General features: G+C 48.7%; 1 protein-coding gene across 1 annotated transcript; it reads right to left on the bottom strand.

Moving 5' to 3' along the window:
- Nucleotides 1-3,927: 3,927 nt before the first annotated feature.
- On the bottom strand, nucleotides 3,928-20,541 carry TNFAIP3 (TNF alpha induced protein 3). Its single transcript, XM_014959817.1, has 9 exons — nucleotides 20,370-20,541; nucleotides 16,775-17,087; nucleotides 11,636-11,826; nucleotides 11,275-11,422; nucleotides 10,889-11,059; nucleotides 9,960-10,140; nucleotides 7,726-8,639; nucleotides 5,637-5,872; nucleotides 3,928-4,711 (listed from the first exon to the last, which is right to left on the bottom strand). Exons 2-9 carry the CDS (start codon nucleotides 17,085-17,087, stop codon nucleotides 4,424-4,426), a joined length of 2,442 nt encoding a protein of 813 aa, XP_014815303.1. The 5' UTR covers nucleotides 20,370-20,541; the 3' UTR covers nucleotides 3,928-4,423.
- Between the last annotated feature and the right edge of the window lie 6,434 nt (nucleotides 20,542-26,975).

Genomic DNA, 26,975 nt, shown 5'->3' with positions numbered 1-26,975 from the left:
AATCCCTAGCATAGCTGATGGATGAATGAAGAAAGCAAAGTCAAGTCATCCTACGCTTAGCTTCTCTTTCAGCCTGGTCCTGACCATCCTCACTCTCCCACACCCAAAGTTCTGGGGACTGAGGCTACACCGCACCCCCAGGAGCAAACTCATGCACACTGTGTGGGTCTCCCACGGTACCAAGAGCTCTTTGTGAGAGGACAATGACACAAGATGGGAATATGCAGAGACTTACAGCAAGTTATCACCTCCTCAAAACACCTGGCTACACCACCTGAACCAGGGAGCACTTGGTAACATGCTGAATGGAGGTCCTGAAGAAATGCTCTCTTCAGTGGGTGTCTCACACTCAACTGTGCCCTCTCCCATCAATGCAAAATAGCAAAGTCAATCCTTCAATAATTTATTTCTTTATATCAGAGAATGTTTTTCAATTATACATTTAAGTTGGCAAATTTCAACACGAGTAAATATATGTAAAAAAAAAAAATAATCCTGGCTGTGCAAATTTCAAAAGTTGCATTGTTTCAAATAATATAAATATCTTAATAAAACATATGTTCACATTAAGGTTCACAAAATATATAAAATTTAACAGAAATAAGTCATGAGTTATTTAAATTTTTTTTTCCTTTTAAAAACTGTTTTTTTAATAACTAGAAAAAGATCTTAAACTCCAGAAGCGGCTTAAGAAGAGGTACCACCTCCAAAACCATAGCAGCAAAACAGAGGCTGAAAACTTATAAGGTGTGAAAGGAGAAGAGAGAAGCAGGTACCACGGTGAAGGCAAGGTCGCTAGAGAAAAGTCTGGCAGATGGAGAGCAGGAACTCCAGGAGCGAAACCTTGACCCTAAAGCGCTCCGTCACCGAGCTCCAGGCTGTTTGCAGGACAACAGAAATCACATGAAGGGTAACAGCAGAGAGGAGTGGGACAGGAACGGGGAGGGAGGGTGCGAACAGCAGCACAGGTATTCCCAGCAGTTACAACGCAAGAGAAGAGAGCTGCTCTGGTTTCAGAACTGAAGCTGAAGATGAAGGGCTTTTGGGGTATCTCAGCCTGTCCTCACAGCAGACATGCTCCAGCCCTCTCATCATCGTGGCACTCTGTCAGCAAAGAGACTTCCAGAAGTGGTCACCAAAAAAGGGAGAATCCAAATAAAAGTTCTCTCTTGCAAAAGAGGAAGGAAAAAAATACATGAACTTGACGAGGTGTCTGGGCAAAGAGCAGAAAGCATCAGAGGGTCAAAATCCCCGAAGGACATGAGGGAAATACCAAAGTATTTGAAAAATTTGAAAAATTTAATGTTCCCACACAAGTAAATCACAAGAGCCAGGCTGGGCACACATTTACATAGGAGCGTCAGAATGCGACAAGCCTCATGTGACCAGGGTTATGAGAAGCTATCAGAGAAAAATCAGTGGGATCTAGGGCATTTCATCTGAAACCCTTCTTCTCCGCAGAAGGTGCAGTCAAGCAGCACCGCCAACACTGAAGGTGTCACAACGGAGGCTCTGCCTTTTCAGTACACAGGGGCTGGATGCTGTGGGCTGCCTCCATCTCCTGGTGGAGACATCCCTCCCGGTCTCTGCCTGCTCTTCCAGCCCCGAGGTGTCCGCCTGGTGCAGAAGCTGGATGAATCGGGTGGGCACGTGAATTGCATGAGTTGCAAAGAAAGGGGAAGGAGGGTGTCACAGAATCACATGGGGTTGGAAGGGACTTCTGGAGATCATCTAGTCCAGCCCCCCTGCCAAAGCAGTTCCCCTAGAGCAGGTTGCACAGGAATGTTTCCAGGCAGGTTTTGAGTATCTCCAGAGACGGAGACTCCACCACCTCTCTAGGCAGCCTGTTCCAGGGCTCTGCCACCCTCAAAGGAAAGAAGTTCCTCCCCATCTCTCCTGTAGCCCTTGAGGGACTGGAAGGGGCTCTAAGGTCTCCCTGGAGCCTTCTCTTCTCCAGGCTGAACAACCCCAACTCTCTCAGCCTGTCCTCACAGCAGACATGCTCCAGCCCTCTCATCATCGTGGCACTCTGCTGGCCCCTTTCCAACAGGTCCATGTCCTTCCTGTCTTCAGGACTCCAGTGCTAGACACCATACTCCAGGTGGGATACTCCTCACCAGAGCAGAGGAGAGGGGCAGAATCATCTCCTTGTACCTGCTGGCCACACTTTTTTTGATGTAGCCCAAGTACCTTTTCAAGTAGCAGTTGGCAACTTGCTTTTCAGGAACTATCGAGCAACCCAGACACCAAGACCAAAAGGTGAGGGGCTTCCCTGCTGCCCCTGGTGAGGGAAGGTGGGCTTGCCCGTGCCCTTTTGGGTTGCACACATGGCTGGGCAGAGGTGGGGGTCATTTACTACCATCACCACCACCCAAGGTGGCACTCAAGCAACATCAGTTGGGAATCCCTAGCATAGCTGATGGATGAATGAAGAAAGCAAAGTCAAGTCATCCTACGCTTAGCTTCTCTTTCAGCCTGGTCCTGACCATCCTCACTCTCCCACACCCAAAGTTCTGGGGACTGAGGCTACACCGCACCCCCAGGAGCAAACTCATGCACACTGTGTGGGTCTCCCACGGTACCAAGAGCTCTTTGTGAGAGGACAATGACACAAGATGGGAATATGCAGAGACTTACAGCAAGTTATCACCTCCTCAAAACACCTGGCTACACCACCTGAACCAGGGAGCACTTGGTAACATGCTGAATGGAGGTCCTGAAGAAATGCTCTCTTCAGTGGGTGTCTCACACTCAACTGTGCCCTCTCCCATCAATGCAAAATAGCAAAGTCAATCCTTCAATAATTTATTTCTTTATATCAGAGAATGTTTTTCAATTATACATTTAAGTTGGCAAATTTCAACACGAGTAAATATATGTAAAAAAAAAAAATAATCCTGGCTGTGCAAATTTCAAAAGTTGCATTGTTTCAAATAATATAAATATCTTAATAAAACATATGTTCACATTAAGGTTCACAAAATATATAAAATTTAACAGAAATAAGTCATGAGTTATTTAAATTTTTTTTTCCTTTTAAAAACTGTTTTTTTAATAACTAGAAAAAGATCTTAAACTCCAGAAGCGGCTTAAGAAGAGGTACCACCTCCAAAACCATAGCAGCAAAACAGAGGCTGAAAACTTACAAGGTGTGAAAGGAGAAGAGAGAAGCAGGTACCACGGTGAAGGCAAGGTGGCTAGAGAAAAGTCTGGCAGACTGAGAAGTGGATGCAGGAACTCCAGGAGCAAAACCTTGACCCTAAAGCACTCTGTCACTGAGCTCCAGGCTGTTTGCAGGGCAACAGAAATCGCATGAAGGGTAACAGCAGAGAGGAGTGTGACAGGAATGGGGAGGGAGGGTACGAACAGCAGCACAGGTATTCCCAGCAGTTACAACGCAAGAGAAGAGAGCTGCTCTGGTTTCAGAACTGAAGCTGAAGATGAAGGGCTTTTGGGGTATTTTTTGGTCTGTTGGAGGCAATTCCTTCCCTGTAAGAGGGGAGTGGCAGGATTCAGTTTTCTCATTCCACGCACAAGCTCATGAGATTTGCTTCTCTCATCACCTGTCTTTCCAGCTGCCTTGGGATTTGGGAAAGGACCTAAATGCTGGTTAAGGGAGCAGACCACCGCTGGTCCTGTGTCTGGTGGTGGTTCTCCCAGGGCTCTTGCAGACACAGAACCCACGGGAGGTCCCTCCTGCCTTGATGAGCTCTGTAAGACCACCAGCAAGGACCCAAAGTAAGTCTCTCCAGACATCAGCCTGTCCTGGGGGATCCCTCTCAGGAAAGACTCACCTCTGACGGGTGCAGGCAAACACAAAGAGCTCCTGCACAGGGCTCTTGCAGACACAGAACCCACGGGAGGTCCCTCCTGCCTTGATGAGCTCTGTAAGACCACCAGCAAGGACCCAAAGTAAGTCTCTCCAGACATCAGCCTGTCCTGGGGGATCCCTCTCAGGAAAGACTCACCTCTGACGGGTGCAGGCAAACACAAAGAGCTCCTGCACCTCCAACAGTAGCTGCGGCTCCTCGGCCGGGAGCAGGGGGAGGTTTTGAGGGAAAAAAAGCAAAAAAGAGGCAGAACCGGGAAGTTCTTTGGATTCAAATGCTTCACACTTCCTCCTGGGAAGTCCAAGAATTAAATACGGCATTGTAGGAGCTTAGTCAACGAACGACAGCTCTGTGCAGAAGGCAACCTGCCCTTCTCAGCAGTCCTTGTACGCAGTGTTTAGAGGAAGTAGACGTTGATTCCCATGACAGGGAAATAAACACAAAGATGAGCAGGCAGCTTATATTTCCCTCCCCACCCCAGCCCCCTGGGCCCTCCCGCTCCCAGGACTGTTAAGTGTTTCGGACATAGCACCGTTTGAGTGAAAGAAGTAGCTGGTCTGGCTTTCTGGTTGTGTCCCAGCTCCTCCCCTCTGCTAGCCATAGATCTGTTTGAACTGGTAGCACTCGTTGCAGTAGCCGTTGCACTTGGCATTGCCATAGTGGTCGCAAGCAGGGGCTCGGCAGCGTTGCTTCGGGGGTTCCTCCGCAGGGGGGTCCCTGGTACCCCCCGAGGTTGGAAGCTGCCCACCGAGGAGGCGCTGGCACTCCGGGTACAAGTCATCACTTCTGCTGGCCAGGTTGTTTCTACACGAAGCCACAGCACATTGTCTCTTCTGGCTACTCAACGCCGCTCGCGGCAAATCTCTGTGCTGTCCCGTTCTCTTGAAAGAAAAAAACAAAACAAAAAAAACAAACAAACCACCACGTTAAAACACATCGGTCAGTCGTCATGCCGGCAGCAACAAGTGGCTTTTCATTTATTGACTTTCAACTCCTGCTCATGGTTTGTAGAGGCAACCGCTGGGAGCTGTCGCAGACGCGCTGCTTCTGAGAAGTACTATACCAAGAGTCAAACTGGGCTTTACCAAAGAAAATCCCAAATTCTGTCATTTCTTAGGAAAAAAAAAAATAAATGGGTTTTTATCTTTGGTAACTCTCGATTTGAAAAAGGACAAAACAAACCAATTTTTTTTTTTTAAAAAAAGGGAATAAAAAAATAAATCTATAATGGGCTCAACGAAAAAGGCGACATGAAGTGGACCAAACCCCATGATGCAGTGGCAGAGCTCTAAGAGTAAGAATGAATATCTCTCCCCGAGCAGCAAACAAACCAACTGCTGACCCAATTACAGAATCACAGAATGATATGGGGTTGGAAAGGGCCTCTGGAGATCATCTAGTCCAACCCTGCTCCCGCAAGAGTAGGGTCACCCCGAGCAGGTTGCACAGGAACGTGCATATATATTGCTTCCACTGAAACTGCTGGTGACATCCCAGCTGAGCTAAAACTCAACATGGCCATGATAACCCGAAACTGAGAACACTTGGCAGTGTTAGGTTTCCAGTGGGACTCCATCTTAAGAGTCTTTTCCAACCTCAATGATTCTACATTCTATGGATTTTAGAAATGCTGCCCAGTTGCAGCAGGTAAAAAAAAATCATGAAATAACTCTACGTTTGTCTTTCTGTGATACTCAGGATGCAGTCAGTTGAGGATTCTGTAGTGAGCATCCAGAGAGTGGTTCTCACAAGGGAAAAACACGCCGCACTAAACACGAAGAAGATTTTTGAGAAGTTCCCACTTACTTCTGGCTGTCTCACCAGCTGTTCTTCTGTCCTCCTGGCTTCCTGAAACCGCTGGTTCTGGGCTTTAATGAAGCAGTTCTGGCAGTACCCTTCGAGCATCGTGCTGCCCAGGGTGCCGCAGTCACGCCGCTGGCAGGACACGCTGTTACGGAAGGCGGCAGCGGAGGTTCCCAGCTGAGCTGCTGCCGATGAGGACTTCCTCTGAGATCTCCTCTGGTGGCGTAGCAAAGTGCTGTCTGTAAGGCAAAGGTAGGATAGGAAGAGTTTGAATGTGCCCAGTTCCTCTGGCGACCCAAAGCAACTATGAAAAATTCCACAGTTTAAAAAAAAAACCACAAATCCCCAAATAATATTAATAAAAAATAATCCACCAGCCTCAAAAAATGGGTTTTGGACAATGCTGAGACCCCTCAGCTGATGCACTTTCCTCCATGTTCCATGAAGAAGGGAGCTAATACAGCCTGATTTTCATGTCAGAAGATGTTGAAAGAGCTGATTTGGGAAAAAAGTTGCCCTCAGTGGGAAAACTAGATATTGCTGAAGTCAAGAAGGGTTTCACCTTTGGCTTCTGCATGTCATCTGTGACCTACCCTGACACTTCCTTTTCGGCCTCCCCCATTTCAGGCGCATGGGGTAACGAAAGCCCAGCAGCACAGGGCTTAATGGGAAAAAAAAGAAGTCTTATGGCTTTTAGTCACATGAAGCAATCTTACATATTCCACAAGCAGAAGGAAAACATTCTCACTGTGAGCAATGCTACAAAACAAGCTATTGCAGGCTGGCGTACAAGTTGCCTAATTTGAAAGTATGTGAGAAGCACAGCATTGGCAGACTTGTCAGCAATGCAACAGCCTGAAAAGATCTGCAATAATTCTGCCTCTCACCCTCTCTACCCAAGGGCTCGTTGCCTGCGTAACAGGGCGGTAGCAGGAGAGATGAAGATTTCATGCTGCGATTTATTCACAGGCTATTACATTTTTGAAGCCCTGCCATTAAACACACGTGTGCACGCAGGCACATGATACCACCAAGAAAGATTTCAAGGTAGATTGTAACAATATGCTCTTAAATTACTCCAAAATACAAGCACATTTTATCTACAGTCAGCTTCTGCTTGCTCTGCTTATCAAGGTGACTTCAGTAGTTACTCCAGAGTGTTGTACCCGTTACATCCATAATGGATACACACCACCAGATTCATCCCAAGGTTTTTAGAAGCCTTGTTAACATAACGGGTTGCCAGTAGCATCAATACAGAATCACAGAATGATATGGGGTTGGAAGGGACCTCTAGAGATCATCCAGTCCAACCCCCCTGCCAGAGCAGGGTCACCCAGAGCAGGTTGCACAGGAACGTGTCCAGAGAATGTCTCCAGAGACAGAGACTCCACCACCTCCCTGGGCAGCCTCTTCCAGGGCTCCACCACCCTCACAGGAAAGAAGTTCCTCCTCATGTTCAGGTGGAACTTCCAATGTTCAAGTTTGTGCCCGTTACCTCTTGTCCTGTCCCTGGGCACCACTGAAAAAAGACTGGCCCCATCTCCTGACACCCACCCTTTAAGTATTTATAGGTGTTGATCAGATCCCCCCTCAGCCTTCTCTTCTCCAGACTAAAAAGACCCAAGTCCCTCAGCCTCTCCTCGTAAGGGTGATGCTCCAGGCCCCTCATCATCTTTGTAGCCCTCTGCTGTACCCTCTCCAGTGGTTCCCTGTCCTTCTTGAACCAGGGAGCACAAAACCAGACACAGTACCCTCTCTCTCTCTATACTATAGCATTTCCCTCACCAACTCCCACAATTCATCTAGTTGTGAAGAAAATTCACCCCAAACCATGACTGCAGTGAATGGTGGGGAGGGATCACAACCCACCCTACCTTGAGCTAGTTTTGCTCCCCTGAAAGCCAACAGGAGGCTTCAAAAGAGACTTCACAGATTTCCTACACTGTTAAGGGACAAAAAAAGCACCTTCTCCTCAGACCGCTGCTTCTGCAGGGGGTGACGGAAACAGTGTGGAGCACGGAGAGCTTCATAGCTCCAGGAGCCCCATCTGCAACCAAAGTGTGCCAAAGCTCAGCCCCTCTCCACTTACCGTGGTTTTCCCTGTACTCGAAGAAGCAGAGTGTGCAAAAGCCCTCGTTCTGCGCCGTCCCAAAAAACTTGCAGCCGGGTTTCCTGCAGAGGTTGCCTCCCCTCTTCTCCTCGGGAGGCAGGACGGCCGGCGGGGGTTCCTCACCATGGATGTTGGGAGGCTGGTGGCAGGAGTGCTGGAGGAGGCTCTGGGAGATCTGGGAGGGGTCGGACGTGGACCTCTGATGGCATGTGGGCAGGAAAGCGGGGCTGCCGCTCGAAGGGTGCTCTGTAGTCCTTTTGAAGCAAGCGCTGCACGTGCCGTTGAAGGTCCTGTTGGCCTTCTGACGGCACACCTTGCACGTGGCATGGTCTAAACGCCTCCCGTCGTCCAAGTTGTTGCACGGACCGAGCTGCCTGGAGTTGTAGCAGCGCTCGCAGAGCCCGTTGTGTTGCACGTTCAAGGTAAAGGGGCAGTCTGGTGTCCTGCACTTCATGGCCGTGGTCTCGCTGTACAGGAAAAGGCTCGGAGCAGTCGGAGGTGCGGAGCGAGGGCCTGTCACGGGCTCTTCGGACGTCCATCCCCCAGGTTGGCAAAGGTCCCCGCGGGAGGAGGAACCTGACCCAGATGCCTTCAGTTTCTCGGGTGCTGCTTTGGAGGTCTGCTTTCTGCCTTTGGCGGCCTGGGACCTCCGCTCAAAGCACTCGTGGCAGTAGGGCTGGGTGTTCACGGACATGTAGAAAGGGCAGTTGGGCGTTTCACATTTCACCTGTAAGAGGGAGAGCTGGGAGAGGGACAGTTCCTGCCTGTTCCTGGAGCAGGTCTCCCTTCTAGCGGGTTCGCCGTTCTCCTGCCACTTCTTGTACTCGTGCTGCACCAGCTGGAAGTAATCTTCCACCAGGTTTATTTCTTTGGGTAGGTTGCCTTCATCTAACCTGATGGCCAGAAAAGGAAGACGGCATCAGTGTTTGAAAAGGGTAGACGGTGGGGGTGGAGGCAAATATAAGCAGCGTGGGGAGGAAACGTAGGTTTAATGCACATCCATATTACTCAGCTAGAAGATCCAGGATGTTAAACTGTTGCTGTAAATGGAAATAATTTTAAAGGCAGGTGTCCAGTGATGTCAAATGGAGACTTTCATATCTGAAGAAATTGTCTGATGCAATGCTAAACAGGTATTCTTCAAAGGATTTTCTAGGGGAGGCTTTTCTATCTGAGAGCTGCTTGCACAAAGAATGTGGAGAATCTCTCGGAAGCAAAAAGAAAAACCCCCCCAATCCTGAATTCCTCCGAAGACCAGCGCTCAGCTGAGCTGAGGTTAGAGTGGAAGACCTCCCTCTTCACCAGCCCACACAAAGAACAAGCCTTTCCTACGGTTTATCACGAAATCTGCTCCTGGTTTTGCCCTGTTGGGTCTGTGTCTACCAGCAGAATTCTTCAAACCAACTATGGGGCTTCCGTGCGGTGTGTGTAACGCTACCATCCATCCCACCATCCCTACTCTGTCCCACAGGGAATACCCCCACACCGTGCCACAACTGGGAGGATGAGGAGCTGGCGTTACTGGAAATACCCAAGAACACATCCGTGTGGTGGGACTAGGGAACCCGGATTGCTGCTCTTCATGTATGCATATATCCTTTGGGTAGGAGGACTTTGGTTTTGAAGGCTCCCAAACCACCACTCCCTGTGTAGCAATGGAAGCTGAGCGGACACAGCCTCCAGCCTCCCCTAAATGTGAGAAGCCGGTGAGTGCCACCAGCTGCCTCCTGCACGTTACTGATGCTCAACCGTTGGGTTGATGCAGACGCCGGTTCCTCCACCAGCCACAGCTTCCTGCCCGCAGGGCAACAGCCCAGGGCGTTGAGGCATTTGCCCTGAGAACGTACCACCAAGTACTCTCCCCAGGGCAGCCAAAATTACGCCAGCTGTGCTTTTATGCAATGTGCCCTCAGATAAAGCGCAAGAGCTTGGTCTAACTCGTTCCTGGGTTTAACTACTTCTCAGCCGTCCACCGGTGCAATCTGACAGTCAGCCAAACTAACCCCTTCTAAAAGACTAGTTTGAGTCTCCTAAGTCTGAAGAGGTTTTTTGCATTTAAATTTGAGACTAGCTCGAGCTCATACCACTTCAAAGCACGTCAGCACAGGTGCTACCATGGCAGGAAGGAAGGACCGAAGGAACACACTGGGGTGGCCTGGCTTCTCCCACCGCCATAAACAAGACAACTTTGAGGAAAAAGGAACGGCACTCACTTTGCAGCATTGATTAGATGGGTTGTGCCATGATCCCAGCCTTGCACTGGAATTTCTATCACTATCAAGTAGTCTTTTAGCAGCTGCTCTTTCTCCCTCTCCTCCGCGTCTGTCAGAAAGTGCACGCTCAAGTCCTCAAATCTGCCTCGTTCACTGGTGACCAGAGGGACAGCCCGGATTTCTGTGGGGAAACAAGATGGGATTAGCATATATATATATATATACACATATATATATACTACCAGGCAGGAGTAACCACAAGATGCAACACATGGAGATGTCACCACTGCTGCTGAATTTTGGAGAAACAGGAGAATGGCCAGCAAGAGCAACCATTTTCTGAACAGTGCCACTGTGGGAGGACACAGACGCATCTGCACCATGAATCTGTCCCCATCCCACGGGAGTTTTAATGTCCCCATAGCAATTTTCCTCTCAGTGTGGGCAGGGTTGTAGATCTTAAGCTTGTTATACCTTTCCACGGGACGATGCCCCAATCTAAACCCAGAGAACTGCTATCCATGCAGAAGAGACACATTAAAACCAACAAAGCATTTATCTCATTATCCCTGCCAGGCAGCAGTACATCGCTGTGAGACCATGGCCTTCAGAGCTTCTTCTCTTCTGATGGGGTGTGTAAAGGAGGCCAGAACACAAGGAAGCAGAGGCCACTCTTTGATCCCAGCCTGGAAGCAGGTGAGTTGCACTCTTACTTTCAACCAGCATATTGAAGACAATCTTTACTTTCTATTCCGATTTACAGTCCACACTGTTTCTCCTCACACCATAAGCACGTCTTCCAAAGGAATTTGTTACTCTTATTTTAACTTTAGAAATGCAAACCTAAACCAGATGATATTCAAATGCTGTATCAGCACGGTGATATTGAAGAAGTTACACAAATACCAAGCGAGGCACTTGAAAAATACCTGGCCCGCTGTCCTTCAGAGTCACTAGAGGTGTAAAATGCATGTTGTCGTAGCCGAGCACAATTGGGTATCGATAGCACTCTTCAGCTGGCCAAAGGAGAGGCAAGTAAACACCACCAACGTTCAGAGGAGCGAAACTGGAGCCTGACTCTAAACTTCTCACCACTTTATCTGCCCGGGGAAGATAAAGAAAACACAAATAAACCCATATAAGTATGTGCTACAGGCGAGAGAAAACATACTCCGGGTTTTTGTTTTAGAACAATTGCTGAAAATGCCCAGTTCTGAAACGTATCTGCCTGGAAGCAGCTGTGAGGGAAATAAGATTACTAACACAGCACAGAGTGACACGGTCCATAAAGAGACCTGTGGTGGGGACAACTCACCTGCAATGACAATGACCGGGCGCCTGAGGATGTTAGCGAGGATGAAGATGTGGATTTCTTCCAGCGCATTATATGGAAGCCTGTTTCGAGCCCCCGATGTTTCTGGGGAGGTCATTTCAACGAGGTATTCCCACTCTTCCTCCCAGTTCTGAGGAAAGAAACATCTGGTCAGCAACGGTTCCAAGACACGGAGGTCAGAACAGCTCACAACAGTCAGGCTGTCCCGTTTCCTCCAAAGGAAGATGACTACTGCTCTCCGCTGACGGCACGAATCCACAGAGCCAAAAACAGGGAACAAAATCAGCAAGGCACCACTGACAAGCTGCTCAGAAAGCAGCCCTGTTCCCTCAGGCCTCCTTACCCGGGTGTCGTAGTGGAGCCCCGTTTCTACAAACTCCTGGGATTTAATGGCCTCCCGCTGCCAGCGCAGCTTGAAGTTCCGTGTGTCGATCTCCCTGAGCGCGCTGAACAACGTCTTCCTCAAGACCAGGTCGATATCTTCAATGCCCCACATGTACTGGGACGCAGCGTGCATGAGGCAATTCCCATCGCCTGCAGAAAAAACAAAAAAAAAAAGGAAGAACACGTGATTTTTAAATGGCTACTTGAATAAAACCCCACGGGCATGCGGGATGTAGAATTGCACTGTGCCTATGGGTATTCCCTGCGCATTTCTCTCTCAGCCTCAAAAAGAACGGTTTTAACAAGAGGACAGCAAGGGGCCCTCTGCTCAGAGACACAAGGGACAAAAGTCCTCCCTCTGCTGGTTTTGTCCCTTCACTGGTTGGTGTTAAGCTGTCGTTCAGCAATGGTAACGGGCACTCAAGAGGTAACGGGCACAAACTTGAACATCAGAAGTTCCATCTAAACATGAGGAGGAACTTCTTCACTTTGAGGGTGGCAGAGCCCTGGGACAGGCTGCCCAGAGAGGTGGTGGAGTCTCCATCTCTGGAGACATTCAAAACCCACCTGGACACGTTCCTGTGCAACCTGCTCTAGGTGGACCTGCTTTGGCAGGGGGTTGGACTAGATGATCTCCAGAGGTTCCTTCTAACCCCATATCATTCTGTGATTCTGTGAAGCCTACCCCTTATCTATCTTACTTAACTTTGACTGATAGCAAGAACTGAATTGTGGGGTCAACTGCAAATGTCAAACAGTTGAAACAGCTTTTAAACACAACAAAGTCAATTTAAAATTACAGAACAATGTGCAAGTCTCATTCACTAGTGCTTAGACAAGGACACCTGATGGCACAGGGTAGAGAGAATGGAAACCACTAAGAGTACACCATAGTGACACCAAGCCTCATGTCTCCTCACCAGCACTGCACCGAAAGGCTTAGCACTTGGCTGGGCTTGATGAAGGAATTATTATAATAATAATTAAAAAAAGAAAAAAAAAAAGACACAGAAAGAGAAGAGTAGGTGATTTATGTAAAGCAATCACAAGAACACCTCTTCCTTCCTCTCAGAGCTGATAGCATGCTGGGCTGTTAAATATTTTATTTAGAGGGTACTTTTTATAAACATAATTAAAACAAAATAAATGCAAACCACAATAAATCTATTTTCATTTAGATATGTTCCTTGCATTGAAAACATCGTCTCTACGGGTAGGAAGTAAAGTGATGTTCTGCACTTTCAGGGGGGAAGAAAGTGGGAATCAGAGGAGTTAAGTAACTTAATTAAAAGGTGTGACAAAATATGCCCGTGGCTGGGTTTCAAATTCTATCTCTAGCCATCTTCTTCAAAAGAGGATGTCTCCCCTGAAAGGGAGATGTCAAGAATCACTACTGTCACACCCTCAGATTCAAAACTAGGTCCGGTGTTTACTACAGCGGTGAGCAGATTCACCCAATGCTAAGAAATCGCTGTGATTTCCTTGGAACAGAGGACATCAACCATGCTAAAGCTACTAGATTTTTTCTCACGTGGGAAAAAAAAAAAACCACCCAAAGCACCCACACAAAAGACTTAATCCCAGTTCGCTACATGCATTTAAGAGCTCAAGTACTCTCTTTGTCAACACTTTTGCTACTTTTCCTATGAGACTGCTGAGAAAAACCTACAACAGACCTATTCAAAAATCAGGGAACGACATAATAGGACAGAAAAACTGACTCTGGGTTTCCTTCTGACCAAGAAAGATGACATATTAATCCCATTAAAATTTTCCCTTTGCAAAAATCTAGAGCAAAGATAAGATTTTTTTCTTTTCTTTTTTTTTTTTTTTTTTTTTCCCCCTCTCTCTCTCTCTCTCTCTCTGAGAGCTCGCTTTCAGTTCTTTATTGAGAAGCGCTGCCCAAAATTCCTTACACAGCACTTGGAATTCCCCCGCGCCGCTCGAGCAGCAGTTGAGCAACAGTTGTACTTTTTGTTCTTGCGGCGCGCCGGGCTGAGCGGCGAAGCCTCCCTCGGACTTTCCCGGGGAGGTGTGGCTGGGCGAGCTGGAATGAATGCCGATTCATTATACAAGTGAAATCTCTACAGCCAATAGCTGCTGGAATTTTTAAATTTTTTTTTTCTTTTCTTTTTTTTTTTTCAAAAAAAACCTGTTTCGATTTTTGTACCTCCTACTGCTTTCCTTCTATCCTCCATTCACACATCTGCGAAGAAACGGTGTGGTGATTCAAAAGGGCTTTTTTTTTTTTTTAAATTAAAAAAAAAAGAAAAACCCAACCCCCGCCACTCCACAAACTCATACACATATTAGGTAAAATACACATCGAAAGATCCTACAGGAGATACTTCCTCTGTTTTCAACAATTACAACCTTGATTAGAAAAAAGCCCCAGAATTTTCTGAAGAAAGCCCAGGGCTGACTGAAAGAACTAATATATTCCTCCCACACCTATGGGTTAAGCAGCTAAATGCTTTAAAAAATATTTTTGGTGCCACACGGGAGGAAAAAAACCCAACCCTGTGTTATTTTCTGGGAGAATACAGGGGGGGCTTCTCCAGGCTTCTGTCCCTTCTTCCAGGGATCCCCTTCTTCTCTCTCCTGCAAAGGTCCTTCCTTGCGACTACTTTGCATGAACCACAGGTTGCCAAAGCCACTTCTTCTACTCGTGCACTTGATGACCCCAAAGCACTGAACTGGAGCTGAGTTCATTAGCCACATGGGGGAGTAAAAGGGGGGACACACACACCACAAACCTGGCCCTTGCTTTGTCTTCCCTCAACCTGCCCCAATATTTTAGCATCTCATGCATCATTAGACCTGCTCACGGATGGGAACCCAAGTCCCCAGTTCTCAAATCGTTCCCGCAGTCATGAGACAACCCATGTCTCATCTATCACCACAAATACAGTAATGTCAGCAACAAGGGCCTGTCCAGGCAACACCAACCCCTGCAGGACCCCTATCAACAGGAGATGGGGGGGGATTCCAAAACCGCTGCTCTTTGGCCCGGGGAAAAACTACACACAGTGTCCATTCTCCTAGTAAATCTGTTAAGAGTGCATCTCCTGGGGTGAAGATTTGGAGATCATAGAATCGTCTAGGTTGGAAGAGACCCTTGGGATCATCGAGTCCAACCATCTACCCTACTCTACAAAGTCATCCCCTACACCATATCCCTTAGCACTGCATCTAAACGGCCCTTAAACACAGCCAGGGATGGTGACTCCACCACCCTGCACTTGGATGCAGCACTTGGAGCAACGCTACCTTCTCAGTCCCTGCAAAGCACTTGCCTGCCCCACCTGCCCCACCAGTCCTTCTGGAAGGTCAAGGTTAGACCATCTCCAGCCTAATTACAGTCACGAGAATTTTATGCCCGTGCAGAGGCAGCCCACAAAAGTCCACCAGAAGGTAATGATAGTTACAGAGGTGTCCATTAGCACGAGGGTCTTCTAGGTCGGGGCAGGGACATCTACGCAGTGGTTCTATTTTTACAGCTTTTGTACAACCCGGCTGTGTGCAATCAGACTGAGAAATACAGGAGAACTAGCAAAAGGAAGAATATGGTCTAGAAAGATAAGGGCAATGTGTACAAAAACAGATATGAAAAGAGGCATCCACAGAACATAATGTAAGGCCTTCAGCAAGGCTGGAGGTCCACCACACCCAGTGTTTCTATAACCAGTGTCATCTGCTCCTTGAGCAAAGAATAGATATTTTCCATGTTCTTGGAGTCCTCACCGTGCCAGTCTATCTTCCCAGCTTTAGGGAATCCTGAGTCCAATCCTGTTTGCAGCTGCATGACCATAAGTCATAGCCATTACCCCATCTTTCCTCCACTGAACAATGAAATACCCAGCGACTTCTAAGAGTCATGTGCAACAGGTTCCTGCTCGAGACCCTGTGGACGCGTGCACCCTATTCAAGAAATCTTTGCACTATGGCTGCACCTTCTCATTTATAGCAATATGTGTGCACCTTACACACAAAACAACCCCAAAGCCAAGTCCTGAAACCAGCGCTGACCCTTGAAAGAGAAGGGCACTGTACACTCTGTGTTGGGAGTTACTGGGGAGCCCTGAGGGACAGAGAGAGCTGGCAAAACCCAAGGGGGCAGCTAAGGATGAGGGAGCCAGCCGGGTGCGGGATGTGGACTCCAGGGCCACCGAGGTCAGGTTCCCAGAGGCTCTAAGTCCAGGACGGTCCCACCAGCACCTCTGTTAAAACTGGATCAGCAAGTGAACCTTGACTGCCAGCTACAGTGGCAAGAGAGAGGCTGAGAGTTGGGTTTGTTCAGTGTGGAGAACAGAAGGCTCCAGGGAGACCTTATAACAGCCTTCCAGTCTCTAAAGGGGCTACAGGAGAGATGGGGAGGGACTCTTCATCAGGGAGTGGAGCCATAGGACAAGAGGGAACAGTTTTAAACTGAAAGAAGGGAGTTTAGATTAGATATGGGGAAGAAATTCTTTGCTGTGAGGGTGGTGAGACACTGGAAGAGGTTGCCCAGAGAAGCTGTGGCTGCCCCATCCCTGGAGGGGTTCAAGGCCAGGCTGGATGGGGCTTGGAGCAACCTGGTCTGGTGGGAGGTGTCCCTGCCCATGGCAGAGAGGTTGGAACTGGATGATCTTTAAGGTCCCTTCCAACCCAAACCATTCTACGATTCTGTGATATTAACTTCTGCTATATATACACACGAATGCAACCCCATCACTCAAAACATCTGAAGTCTCTGCACTTCTGATGAAGCAGCCGACACACAGCAGAGCCAGATTCATGGAGAGGTGATGGGTTGCAAGTTGAGGTTTTCCCACCTCGCATTTTATTCTGATGTGCCACATGTTATCAATATTATGAAAATATCTGTGAAATTCTCAGGCTCTTCACAATACTGTGATGCGGGCTGGGGACTGCTACACCCCCAGGACAATACATCACATGGAAAGAATTTTAATTCACAAAACTAAGATTAAAAGGCACCACTTGTTAAAAGCCGCGCGCTTCTGTTTCAGTAACGTGAACTCAGATGCTATTAATAAAGGCGCTTCTTCCCTATTACCCTTTTTAATGCAACTGCAACGACCAGCTCACAACTCACCATTAGTCTTCAGAGGGACCAGTCTCCGAACTTCCATGCACCAGTTGAGCTTCCTCTGGCGCTCCAGCGAAGTCTGGGTGGCCTGGTCTGTCAGGGCCTTCTGAAGTGTTTCCCGAAACTGAGGACAAAACTGGCACATTCTGAACATTTCTATGGTGTATCTGTGCATAGTCCTGAAGTGGTGAATTACTCCAATGGGGGGTTTGACCAGATCTTCAGGAGTCCTCTCTCTAATCTTCATGGCTTTCAGCATATTGCTCTGATACAAAGCTTGAGGAAGGATGTGTTGGCCAGCCATGTTTCTAGAAGACATCTGAAATGAAAAAAAAGGATGCTTTTATTGGCATGTTAGTGCACCACAGCGCTATCACTTCTGCAGAGATTGAGAAGGCACTTTCAGGGGCGGGATCCTGGATGCAGATTTGCCTAAAATGAGCACAGAGTGGATGCCGGCGCTGAGCCTTATATAGATGGTGGTTTTTAAAGCTCATATCAATTAGCCTCTCACATATTACCCAGATACAGACACTGAACAGCTTATTCCAACCATTTACTGCTACCACTTACTGAGATATTAAAGAGAATTCATTCATAACTGAGGAAGTTGCATCATCGTTGGGAAAAAAAAAAAAAGGCATTTCAATCAAAGTACGGATAAAAGAAGGCAAGATCAAGGGCAGGAAAAATTATCCTAGAAACTTGACTAATTGATAATTGCGGAGCGTAATCCCATGTGAACTTGCTGAACTTTCAGCAGGCTTCAAGCTCTTGTTTTGATGACATGCCAAAAGAAAAAAAAAAGAAAAAAAAAAGGCAGATAATGTCCATTTCAGATTTCTGCAGCCCATAGGTTCTGAGAAGTGATGCTTGGTGCAGTACAAAAAGAGCCCCAAGAAGTACATGCCATGCGAGCACCTGTCCCATACTTACGGTGGCCGGAGATGAAAAATGAGGAATTTGTAGCGGAGCAAAGACATGGGGGACAGAATTATGTCACTCGTCTTGAGGCTCCTGATATTTTGTGAGCAGCAGAGGCACTGCACAGCGGTGCCTGTGTGGGGGTGCAGGCTGCAGTGCTGCTATTACTCAGCGGTTAAGTCAACATAGCTGAAAAAGCATTTCCACTTGGCTCAAAAACCCCAATATTTTTCCACGGCGGGACATGTCATGTTTGCTGCCCTGCATCCCTTTCTTCGGAGTCTCTGGGCTACGGCAGGAAGAACAACAAGAAAAAAAAAAAAAAAAAAGCCCCGTAACCTCAAACTGTCTACACTCCCAAATACTTATTCAGAGCACACCAACGTTGTGGCCAGCCAGAGCCAAGCGTAGGGACCGCATCCCTCAAAACCCCCATGCTCTCCACCACACCAACAACCTATTTTTACAGGGAGAGACTCCCCGTGCTGTTGATACGCGTTACTGCTCTGCTTAAAAACAAGGCAAAATCTCTATTAAGAGAAATAAAGGTGCACGTGCCCGTCGTGTTTAGAATACGGCCGGTCACGTCAGGAGAGCCCACCATTGTGAGTATGAATCCATGGAAAAATATCAAGTCATAGGTATAGATTAAGGTCTTGATGTACACCATGACAAGAAACAACTGAAAATAACTGATTTATGCAACTAGCAGGAAGTTTTCCTCATGGAGATGAGAGTCTGGAGGGCCAGTGAGATGAAAGAGGACCACAACCAGACAGACTGACCAGGAAGGGACTCCCAGGGGTGTGGAGGCAGAAGATCCCTCTTGCACAGAAGGGCTTAAGGACATCCTTCCCCACAGGGAACCAACTGCTCTCTCCTCTTCACCCGGACACTTCCCTTGGTGATGTCTACCTCCAGCCCTGGAAAGGACCCTGCCAGGGTAAGAGGGGACCTCAAGCTCCTGCTGCCCTCTGTAACCTCTCTGAGGACCAGCTGATGGAGGGACTCAGCCGATGCCCTGCCAAGCCCCAAATAGAGGCAGGTGAAACACGAGATGCTGCAAAGTCCTTTCTGCTCAGTCAGGGCAAAGTCATTCACGCCGTGTGTCCCCTGCTCCCCGTCAGAGCACTGGGGACAGGGACACTCACAGCTGTCACATCTCACAACACGTGGAAAAGCTTTCCTTTAGCTAATTAAGAGGGCATATTCTTATCATTCCCTCACCAACTTAAAATGGAATTAACACGTTTTCTTACCCATTCCTCCCCCCCAGATATAGTTTTACATGTGCTATTTATGTAATCATAATGGGGGCTCGAAGGAACGAAATATAAACCACCCCTTATTAATCTGTTTAATAACCACCACTACACTTTGCTCTGAGACCATCAAAATACTGAATTCCTTACTTATGTAAGTAGAGCCACTGAGTCAACGGGATTTTTTTTTTCTTCACACGAATAAAGATTAATCACATGATCAAGCACTACCGGTACGGACATTTGAAATGGTTATTTCCAGCTTTAAGTAACGAAAAAGTACTGAGCTTACAGAAGCATTCACTGAAACTACATTATTCAATACTATATATTCTACAGGCACATTTTCCCCCTCCACACAGGGAAATTACTGTCGATGCTATTTGCGGTCATTAAACGTCAATCAAGGCAAAAGCTGAGCAAGGCTTGTTTTCAAAAACAAAAACAATGCTATGAGACAAACAGAACCCAACAAGCTAGAGACAGCTAAAGATCAGAAAGCTCAGTTATACTAGTTATACTAGTTATGCTATACTGCTTTAACATGCAATGACTATGAATTCTCAGAAAAGAAGAGCTGTAAACAATGATTAAATAGCTCTCTGAGGCAGCATCCCCTCTGAGCAGGTAACACTGAGGATGCTGGGTTGAGGAAAGCTTGAAAACTGTCCCGAGATGTGCCAGTGGCCTCAGAGACTTATTTTAATTTTCTGCCCTCTGTCTGAAAAAACCAGCAATAATAAACTCTTTCCCGTAAAGGGCTAAAACCATGCTAAAATAAACATGCTTTAACACACCTTCAGCTCCCATGGATGTCTATGCCTGGGATCTGAGAGTGCTTGGTACAGAACTCAGCATGTTAATTGCTCTTCACCGAGGAAGAGGATGAGGATGAAGGGTGGTTTATGTACCGCAGGACTGGTTTACGGGGCTGAGTTCCCTTTAACTTACTGGTCTGCTGGAAGCCTGTGTGGGCAAGGGGGCAAGGACAGCCGCTATTGCCACCTGCCAGCTCCAAGAGGAGGAGGACCTTCAACCAGACAAACTTCTCCACCAGCAGAAGGGAGACCAAGCTAAACCCAAGCCCAGCAACTCCCCCCTACCCCCAAGCTCCTTTTCCCCGAGATCCCCGCTTGAGGGGCACCCCCTGAACCCCCCCCTCACCCCGGGGACCGGGGGTCCCGTCCAGCCACCGGCGGGGACAACATCCGAGCTGGCCAAAACCAACCGGGAGGACGGGCACACAAACACACACACACACCCCCGCTCGGAACACGACCAAACACGGCAGCCAAACCTCCCCCCCTCTTCCTCCACGGTACCCCGTGCAAGATGGGGGGAGACAGAGCCGGTTGAGGGGGTCCTCCGCGCTCCCCCCGCGTCCCGTCCCGTCCCGTCCCCGCAGAAGCGCTCACCCCTCCGCCGGCGGGGGTTCCTCCTCCGCTGGATCCTGCCGGTAACTCCTGCTCAAAAGCAGGGCCGAGGCGGTGGGAAGGAGCAAAGTTCGGGAGCCATCACCCCCCCCCCGTCGAACCGGGGGCTGCCTTCCCTTCGCCCCCCCCCTCCCCGACCGGAGCTGTTGCTGTCGCTGCCGCCGCCGCTGCGGAATGAAGGGCTGAGCCCGGGGCCCCTCGGGTGCCACAGAAAAGAGTTTTTTTTTTTTTTTTTTTTTTTTTTTTTTTTTTTTTTTAAAAAAAAAAAAAAAAAAAAAAAAAAAGGAAAAAACACACACACACACAACAACACACACACCAAAAAAAAACCCCCACCGGGGATTTCCACCGGCAGCGCCGGGGACTTTCCGACATGTGACAACGGCCGCCGCTTCCCTCCGACGCCGCTTCCCGACGCCGCCGCCAGGGGGAGCCACAGAGCTCCCGGCTCCACCGCCTCTCCGCTCCGCCCCCCGCCCCGCCCCGGGCAGCCCCGCCGCCGCTCCGCCCGCCCTGACTCACCGGCGGGTTTGGGACAGCCGGGCCAAAAAGTCACTTTTTCCTTCCTTATGCCGTTTTTCCCCACCCCGGGCGGGCTGCCCGAGCCGCCTCGAAGGCCTCGCTTCTCTCCCCCGCCGTGGCGGCCCCCGGGGGCTCGGTGGGAGGCGGCGGGGCCGGGGGAGGGCGGCCCGCAGGGAGAGCTGCTGCTGGGGCCAGGGCGGCTCGGTGACCCCCCTGCACGGCCGTGTCTCTCGGGAGCGGGGGGTTTGGGCTGGGGAACCGGTTGCTGCAGCCGGTCTTTCCCTGCCCTGCTGTGCCCAGAGCTCGGGGCTGCATCCCTGGCTGCATCCCTGCCTGCACCCCTGGCATCCCTGCCTGTATCCCTGGCATCCTTGCCTGCATCCTGGCTGCATCCCTGCCTGCACCCCTGGCATCCCTGCCTGTACCCCTGGCATCCTTACCTGCATCCTGGCTGCATCCCTGCCTGTACCCCTGGCATCCCTGGCTGCACATCCCTGGCTGACTGCATCCCTGCCTTTACCTCTGCCTATACCCCTGGCTGCATCCCTGCCTGCACCCCTGCCTTTACCTCTGCCTATACCCCTGGGTGCATCGCTGGCTGCATCCCTTCCTGTACCCCTGGCATCCTTGCCTGCATCCTGGCTGCATCCCTGCCTGTACCCCTGGCATCCCTGGCTGCATCCCTGGCTGCATCCCTGCCTTTATCTCTGCCTATACCCCTGGGTGCAGCGCTGGCTGCATCCCTGCCTGCAACCCTGGCATCCCTGCCTGCATCCTGGCTGCATCCCTGGCTGCATCCCTGCCTTTACCTCTTCCTATACCCCCGAGTGCATCCCTGGCTGCATCTCTGCCTGCATCCCTGCCTGCATCCCTGCCTGTACCTCTGCCTGCATCCTTGCCTGCACCCCTGGCCACATCCCTGCCTGTGCCCTGCCCCGGGCGGGCTGCCCGAGCCGCCTCGAAGGCCTCGCTTCTCTCCCCCGCCGTGGCGGCCCCCGGGGGCTCGGTGGGAGGCGGCGGGGCCGGGGGAGGGCGGCCCGCAGGGAGAGCTGCTGCTGGGGCCAGGGCGGCTCGGTGACCCCCCTGCACGGCCGTGTCTCTCGGGAGCGGGGGGTTTGGGCTGGGGAACCGGTTGCTGCAGCCGGTCTTTCCCTGCCCTGCTGTGCCCAGAGCTCGGGGCTGCATCCCTGGCTGCATCCCTGCCTGCACCCCTGGCATCCCTGCCTGTATCCCTGGCATCCTTGCCTGCATCCTGGCTGCATCCCTGCCTGCACCCCTGGCATCCCTGCCTGTACCCCTGGCATCCTTACCTGCATCCTGGCTGCATCCCTGCCTGTACCCCTGGCATCCCTGGCTGCACATCCCTGGCTGACTGCATCCCTGCCTTTACCTCTGCCTATACCCCTGGCTGCATCCCTGCCTGTACCCCTGCCTGCATTGCTGCCTGTAGTCCCTGCCTTTATCTCTGCCTATACCCCTGGGTGCAGCGCTGGCTGCATCCCTGCCTGCAACCCTGGCATCCCTGCCTGCATCCTGGCTGCATCCCTGGCTGCATCCCTGCCTTTACCTCTTCCTATACCCCCGAGTGCATCCCTGGTCCCTGCCTTTACCTCTGCCTATACCCCTGGGTGCATCGCTGGCTGCATCCCTTCCTGTACCCCTGGCATCCTTGCCTGCATCCTGGCTGCATCCCTGCCTGTACCCCTGGCATCCCTGGCTGCATCCCTGGCTGCATCCCTGCCTTTATCTCTGCCTATACCCCTGGGTGCAGCGCTGGCTGCATCCCTGCCTGCAACCCTGGCATCCCTGCCTGCATCCTGGCTGCATCCCTGGCTGCATCCCTGCCTTTACCTCTTCCTATACCCCCGGGTGCATCCCTGGCTGCATCTCTGCCTGCATCCCTGCCTGCATCCCTGCCTGTACCTCTGCCTGCATCCTTGCCTGCACCCCTGGCCACATCCCTGCCTGTGCCCTGGCACCCTCTGAGCACCAGCAGCACCAGCAGCGAGAGGCTCCCACTTCCCCAGGAGCCGTTCCCATGTCCTCATCCCCCCCAGACCTGCGTGACAAGGGGCACACTGAACTCCATGCGCATGGAGAGGAGTCTCGGGGTGTAGGTGCCCACCCCTCCAGAGCTGACATCCCAACGGGATGGAAAAGGAGCCCGTCCTGTTTGAAGCTGTTGCTATTCTAGACTGTTTTTGAACCCAAGCAAGTTGTTGAGGTTTGGGTTTTTTTTTTTCCCCATTTATGTTGCATCTGCTTCACAGTTTTGGCTTTGTATTGTACGTAACCACAAGTGACTTCATTTCTTTAATTAGAGGTTATACTGATATGCAATCCCATAACTCCGTATGCTGGTATTTTAGGAAGGAGATGTTAATATGCTTTAATCCAACCTTGCTCAAGATAAGGTCGTTTTAGGCAAGAGGCAGGGCTTCGGACTAGAGTTATCAAGTCAGGGAGATCTTAGTGTGCTTGTAAACTCTTGGCCACACCTAGCAGTTTGTACGAATCATTAAATTAAATGATTGTAATAAACTAATGCACACCTCTAAACCATGTCCTAAAATCTGTGTAGTGGAAAAATAAAAAAAATCATTGACTAGAATAAAATACTTAAGGCCTGTAAACATGGCTTATAGATGGGATTTGTGGTGGAAAAGGGCAATTCCTGGCCCACCAGGCTCGCAACCTGGGAATGAAATACAGGGCAACAACAGAGCATCCACCTCTCCCACAGACTGGGTGAGAAGCCAGGGTTGCTCCACACCTTGAAATCAGGCCTTAAATCATGACTCCTTCAGAGAGCAGGTGGATTTTGGGAGAGTTCAGCCTCGAGCTCCCTCACCTCACCTCGCCTCCAGCTCACGGGCCCCAGTCACACGTTGTGGTTACGTGGCAGCACGTTCCTTCCCAGGGTTCACAGGCCTGAGTCTGGCTCTGCACAGCCTGCCATCTTTCTTTCTCTCAAAAAAAAGTCTGGGATGTGGCTGGAAAAATAATAATCCCTTCCATTTTTATTTTTTTATCCTTTCCTTGCAGAGATTTCTTTTCCGTTACTTGTATTTTTTTTAGTACAACTCTTTTTTCTTCTTCTTTTATTTTTTTTTAATCCCCCCCCCCCTTTGTTTCCCCTAACATCTCTGCTTCCTTTAGAAAGTAGTAGTTGGGTAGGAAAGTTTGGCATGTAAGGATTGGTGGCCTGAGGGGTGACTGAGATCCAGGGGGCTGGATGCTGCACCTCTGGCGTGGTTTACCCAGTGGAGGTTTCCTTCAGCATCTTGCCATTCCCTCCCTGCTCCTGGACATTTTCCCCTCTCCCCTGACGTGGGCTGAGGTCCTGGATTACTGAAGTGATCTGATTAGAAACCAGCTATATAGAGACTTGTATTTATTTTCTCTCCTGTGATGTGAAGCCCGGCCACTCAGTGAGTTTTACAGAGAGTGAAGCGATGGAGAGCTTTACCCTGGAGGGGGGATGAGGAATTAAGGTAGGAATTAGGGACATACACCCTGCTTTTTTACATGGAACTGCAGCAAATAGATTAGCCCTTCCTGCTTTTCACTTGCAGGAAGAAGGAAAGGAAAATAAGTGTGAGTAAGGAGGCTAATAGTTCTGCAGGTGTTAGCTGTGAGCCTATGAGGGAGAGGCTGAGCCCCAGGAAAACCTGAAAAGGCAACAGCTTATTTTTTGGTTTTTTTTTCTAGATGGTGAGCACATCTGAATATTCATAATTACTATTTACACCTCGATAAACTGAAAGTTGCTTGCACGTGGCTAGGGCTGATGTTTATCATGCAGGTCTGAGCAGGATGGCAGGAATTTATTTGATCTGAGTTTGCACAGCACAAAATGAAGTTCTGTCTTGTCAACCGAATCTCCTAGGCAATACAGGGATACGTTAAAAACATCAACAACATCAATAATTATAGAATGCACGAATACACATTCCTCTTTTCTGATTGACTCCTATTTCTTGTAATTATACCCCATAGTTTATCCCACCATTTATGATATAATGTTTATATTTGACAGAATATAAACATATATACATATGTATATATAAGGGCAAGGAACATTTTCTTCTTTGAAGTGTGTGTGTAGACACACACATACACATACCTATATATATATACACACACATATTAATATATATATATATATATATATATCTGTATCTCTTGAGGGAAGGGAGAAGCTCTCCTGTGTGTGTATATATATATATATATGTATCTCTCGAGGGAAGGGAGAAGCTCTTCCTGCCATTGAGGATAAGAAATATTTTAAATTGCAGCTACCAAGATTCTGATTAGGAATGAAGGTAAAAAACCCACCCTTATAAGTGGTGAAGTTTGTATAACCCTGCCTGGGGAAGCTGCAGAATATCCACCGTTGGAGGGTATTTTAGTAATCAGTTTCGTGCACATCGATCAATAAGAATTTTTTTATCATACTTGGGAAGAATAATAAATCTCTCAAGGCCCCATTCAGCTCTGTCTCTCTAAAATATTTTAGTTATTTCACTTTTTGTGACTGTTCAGGAAGGAGGAGCTCATGCTCGCTAAATTAAACCCAAATCTCAGAGAGTTCAGGCACCATCACCAGGTGTTTCACAGGTTACAGTAGGAAAGATCCATTGTTAAGACAGCACTCATAGAGTATTCTATGATAGGATGATGACTGACAATATTTCTGGATAGTAACATTCAGACTTTAATAGCTCAATCATTTCCCAGGTCTTTTAATATCAGATAATTCTGTAAGAGGTGTGATTCATCTAGAAGGGAGGAAAAGGATCATAAAAGGGAAATCCCTTCTATTGCAACAGCAGTGCTTGAGGTCACACTTGAGTTCAGAGCTTCTGTCTTCCAGGAGCCCTTTTGTTGCTTCTTTTCCTGGCGGAGAAGTGATGAGAAACACTTGTCAGTGCAGAGGAGAAAGAGGGAGGAAAATCCCTTAAACCCCTATCAGACAGAAAACTGGTGCTTACTACTGAATCAAGTAGTGATGGTAATAAAAAAAAATTACCCAAACTCATCTCTGTCACTTAGATAGCGAGAGCTGAACTAGTTTTGTGAATTTTCCACTATACTCATTTGAATACAGTAAGAGAAACTCTGGATTCCCAGGGAGACTTTCACCAGGGTATTGTGGCAAGGGACTGTACTGGGAGTAGGGTTCTTATTTATGCCACTGGACCAAGCCTCCCTCTGCTTTTCTTCTGCTTTTTTCTCTTCTTCTTCTTTTTTTTTTTTTTTTTTTTTTTTTTTTTTTTTTCTTTTTTCTTTTTTCTTTTCTTCTTCTTTTTAATGGCCATGATACAAATATCAGAAGTAGAGGGCTAGAACTGCAGTGGGTTCCAACAAAGCTGATAGTTCAAATCTTGCCTTAGCCCCTTTTGTTGAGCTGTAGGTGGAACGTTAAGGCTGGTGAAAAGTTGGAATAAATGACCTATGGAGGCAAACACTGGACATCTTTAAGAACAGGATATATTAGCTAGAAGAGGGTTAAGTATGGCCTCAGCCATACTTAAGGTTACCCTTAACCATACTTAAGGTTAGCCTTAAGTATACTTACCTCCTGGGGTGGGGGTAATGGGCAAGCTGAAATCTCAGAGGGCCTTTCCAGGGCTGTTCTACGAGAGTCTGTGAAATGTGTAAGAAGGTTGCAACCGTAATGATAATATCTTCCTAACTTGATTTTTATCTGTCATACATTCCTCTGGTATCTCTACATACTGGATCAAGCCTCAGGGTCCCTAAAAACTGCAGGGATGTATAGCTATCTATACATTTGAGACAGCAGCACAGCCCAGCATTAATGACCCTCTGCAATGCACAATATAGAGAATTCCAACAAGCCCCCCCCGCAAGAAACAAGCAAAAGACCATCATTATTTTTGCCTAGGAGAGCAAAGTGCTTTCCATGGATTTTGAAGCAGGCTCAGACAGGGCTTGTGGCTAAATTGAAGAAAATAAGAACAGCAGCAGCAAGTCAAATCAAAGGCCCCCGGAGCTCAGTTGCCCTGTTTCTCACAGTGCTTGAGAAGATGCCTAGGAAAG

This window comes from Calidris pugnax, unplaced genomic scaffold (assembly GCF_001431845.1).
Source record: "Calidris pugnax isolate Ruff unplaced genomic scaffold, ASM143184v1 scaffold396, whole genome shotgun sequence".
Lineage (NCBI taxonomy): Eukaryota > Metazoa > Chordata > Aves > Charadriiformes > Scolopacidae > Calidris > Calidris pugnax.
Note: the sequence above shows the minus strand (reverse complement) of the source record. Positions and strands in the feature narration are given on the sequence as shown.